At 33.7% G+C, this 3,903-nt stretch overlaps 1 protein-coding gene across 1 annotated transcript; it reads left to right on the top strand.

The window, feature by feature from the left end:
* The first annotated feature begins 2,085 nt into the window (after positions 1 to 2,085).
* LOC125806986 (calmodulin-binding protein 25-like) lies at positions 2,086 to 3,096 on the top strand. Its single transcript, XM_049486736.1, has one exon. The coding sequence runs from the start codon at positions 2,203 to 2,205 to the stop codon at positions 2,869 to 2,871; it is 669 nt and encodes a 222-aa protein (XP_049342693.1). The 5' UTR covers positions 2,086 to 2,202; the 3' UTR covers positions 2,872 to 3,096.
* Positions 3,097 to 3,903: the final 807 nt, after the last annotated feature.

Raw genomic sequence — 3,903 nt, 5'->3', positions numbered from 1 at the left:
GCCAACACTATTTAGATGTAAAATGTATTTAAAGTGTTAGCCTGCAACTCGAATCTTTACACTAAATTATATCATTTTATTTTATATATATATTTTTTTAAAATACAATAATATTACACATTTTAATTCGTCAGCTCGGTTTGATCATTCAATTTGCTTTAACAATCAAACATAATTCTACAGTTAAAACATCTTCACCATTATTGCGTTCCTATCCAAACGACAACCATTTCGAGACTTTCTTATGATCGATTCACACTATGTAGATTGACTAAACCAGTGGCGTAGTCACATGGTGGTAATTGGACACTCTTCGTGGGAAAAAAATACCATATATATAAGTAAAATAATACAAGAAATGATTAAATAACATATTTTGGACACCCTTAACAGTTAACATAACAAACTACTATTTCTGGACACCCTTTATAAAATTTCTGACTCCGCCACTAGACTAAATGCGTAAAATCTTTCACTAACAATAAATCACATTTTCCACATAATTTTTTGCACTAATATCATCATTCTCATTTTTGATATCTCACCCAACCTAATGATCTAGTGAGTTGCCAACAATATTTAGATGCAAAATGTATTTAATAGTGTTAGCTTGCAACTCGAATCATTACACGGAATTATAACAATATTAAAAAATATATTTTTAAAAATATAATAATATTACACATTTTAAATGGAGTAATAAATAGAAAAAAGACGAAAACCTTAAACGACGTAGCAGCAAATATCTGAATGTTAAAGCCGATGTTGGGAGCCGCGTTTACCGCGTCGGCTTCTAAAGCCGATAACGCGCCTCCACCGTCTAAAATTACTCATATACTAATAAGTACTAATTTTGGATTTTCTAAAAAAGCAAACAGTTATTTTATTCATCCATGCGGTTTGCACTTTACCCCATATCATATAAACGATCTAGTTTGAGTCGGTACAGAGTTTTATTTTTAAATTACGTTCTAAAATAAATTATAAATATTTATTTGATGGTATATTATAGTATGTTATCAATTGTGTTTTAATTATCGTACTGTTATTTTACTTTTGCTACTTTTTTCTAGTAGATCATGCAATGTTTCTTCTTATTTGCTATATTTAACTCATTGTCTCCTTCTTTTTGTATTTGATCCTGTTATTTTTGAGTCGAGGGTCTTTCGGAAACAGTCTCTCTACTTTCTTAGGATAGTGGTAAAGTTTGCATATATTCTATAGGCATAATACATAAACATGACCCTTAACTTGTCTTCAACAGACAACTATTCCCTCAAACTTTGAGTGTGCACAAGTAGGCACTTAAACTTGTATAAAATTGAACAAGTAGACACACGTGTCCTACCAGGGGCGGAGCCAGCATATTCTTAGGGGGGTCACCCGATCCCCATTCGGCGGAAAATATTACTATATATACATGGTTAAAAATATTTTTTAGGTATATAATAGATGTCGAACCCCTTTCGACTAGTTTGTGTATTCACTTCTTCAGATTTTGAACCCTCTTATTGAAAATTCTGACTCCGCCACTGTGTCCTACATGACATAAGACAAATAGGATGACATGTAGGTTACAAAATTGCCATGTAGGACGATTGTGTTCATTTGTTCAATTTTATACAAGTTTAAGTGTCTACTTATGCACACCCAAGTTAAATGTCATAGTTGCCAGCGGACGCCAAGTTAAGGGTCATGTTTATGTATTATGTCTATTCTATACCTCCTCAAATCATATTTATGAGATTTCACTTAGTATGTTATTGTTGTATGTTAGTGTAAATTTAAATTATCTCATTTAGTGTAAAATGAGTGTTTTAATATCAAATTACATTATAACTAAATATAAAGCTATGTCATTTTTTATCGTAATATTTGTGTGATTATAAAAGCTCGAAATAAAGCTCTGCTCTCATTGGATCACTCCTATAGTCAAAACAAAATGCTAGAAGTAATTGTATTTGAGTCATTGCTGTCCGTACATATCTGCTGACGCGTGTCCCCAAAAACGCGCTTCCTTCTTCCCTATTTATTCCCCATTTTCTTCGCCAGTTTTCTCTCTAAACACCTCTTCTCTCTTCACTTTTTTCATCTAAAATCCTCGAAAACATCATCTGGGTCTTTCTAAAACATGCTGTAAACATCAATTTTGACCTAAAAAACACTTAATTTGGTTAATTTTTGAGGTCTGAAGAAACAAAAATGGCGTCTTCTGATAATTTGATGACAATGGAGCAATGGGGTTTTCGTTCTGCTTTTAACGATGCATGGTTTACCGATATCTTCGCTAAAGAAACTGAAACCTTAACGAAAGTCTTGCAGAAATCATATACCGGCGAAGGGAATGAGGTTGTTATGCCTATTGTCGAAATGGGTTCCCCGTTTTTAACTCCGAGTGCATCTGGGCCGACGTTTTCCGGTGGGTCGGAGAACGACGCTGCTTCAACCGGAGCTTCTGGTTCGATGAAGCGGCGGAATGGTGGTGGTGGAGTGAGCAAAAAGATCGTGAAGCGTAAGCCACGCGCTTCGAAGCGCGCGTCGACTACGTACATAACGGCGGACGTCGATAGTTTCCGGCAGATGGTGCAGCAGGTGACCGGAGCTAGAATCTCCGGGAACGGGCAGTTGTCGGTTTCTTCTATTTTGAAGCCGGAGCCGAGGCGACCGGTTGACCGGGTACAGCCGGTGAGCTGTTTGCCTACTCTTGACACGTCAGCTTTTCTACTGGACCCCACTTCATCGTTCATGCATCCTCCACCGGCGGTGGCCGGGAGTGTCGCCGCCGTACGTCAGCCGTCTGCGGTGGTGGTTGACGGTGGCTATGGTTTTGACTCTTTTTGTGGCTTTCCTACCCTTGAATCAGGAATGTAATGCTAATGAAGTTAGTAGTATTATTAGGGACTTTGTTGTAATTTCACCTTTGTAGTTTAGGGGAGGGGTAAAATGGGAAAAATCAGATCTGTTTATAGTTTGATGTTAGCTTGGGGGATACAATGTTTTGATGTTGAAATTAATTATTATAAGATGTTTTTTTCCAAAAAAAAATGGTTTAATTTTGGTTAAAAGAAAGTAGAATGTGTATTTAGTTGGTTAATTTGTTTATGTAATTCTATGACGTTTCTTTAGTTTTCAATTTTCTCTTTTAGTTCTATTTTCATTCTCTTTGTTTGTGATTTCTCTTTGTTTTAGAGTATATTTGGAGTAGAGATTGAACAACAAAAAGTATAATGCTTTATTTTATATTAATATAGAGAGTGGTTAACTTCCGTATTTAGAAGATGTATGCTCTAAAAATAAAAATATTTTGAAGATGAATGTTTTTTTTTTTTTTTTTTTTTTTGAAGATGAATGTGTGACCATATTAAAAGTGATCAATTAGGGATCTTCGAGACCAGGTGAAAGTTAGAAGTCGATACATACGATATTCAAAAATTGTCGTGGATAAATATTTTAAAACCCTTATGCATTGCCAATTCGTTGAGCTATAATCAAATATCATGAATTTTTTGAAAATTCAAATTCTTGAAAACAAATAGTAACCATTTAAATACAAAAATAGTACACTAAAGTTGCCCCACTTGTATTAATTGTCAAAAATATTAATGATCTGATGTATAAAATCATTTATTTATGCTTCATATGGAGAATAATATATATTTGTATATTTGCTACTATGCCTTGGCAGCTTGTATAGAGAATAATGTTATATTTATAATGCATATATTTTTTATTTTATTTTGTTCTTGGAGAATTAAAAACAAGAACTATAGCAGCAAACGTTTACTGAAATTATGTCGACAAAAATAAAAATAATAATAATACTATGACATAATTAGATTAGGTTGACTTTAGGTCTATAATAGATCATGAATATATCTTAATATATTATTCTGATGAGTTATC

The sequence above is a fragment of the Solanum verrucosum genome, unplaced genomic scaffold (genome assembly GCF_900185275.1).
Source record: "Solanum verrucosum unplaced genomic scaffold, falcon-dt-bn FXZP01000196.1, whole genome shotgun sequence".
Taxonomy (NCBI): Eukaryota; Viridiplantae; Streptophyta; class Magnoliopsida; order Solanales; family Solanaceae; genus Solanum; species Solanum verrucosum.
The sequence above is the reverse complement of the archived record's forward strand: the minus strand, read 5'-3'. Positions and strand labels throughout refer to the sequence as shown.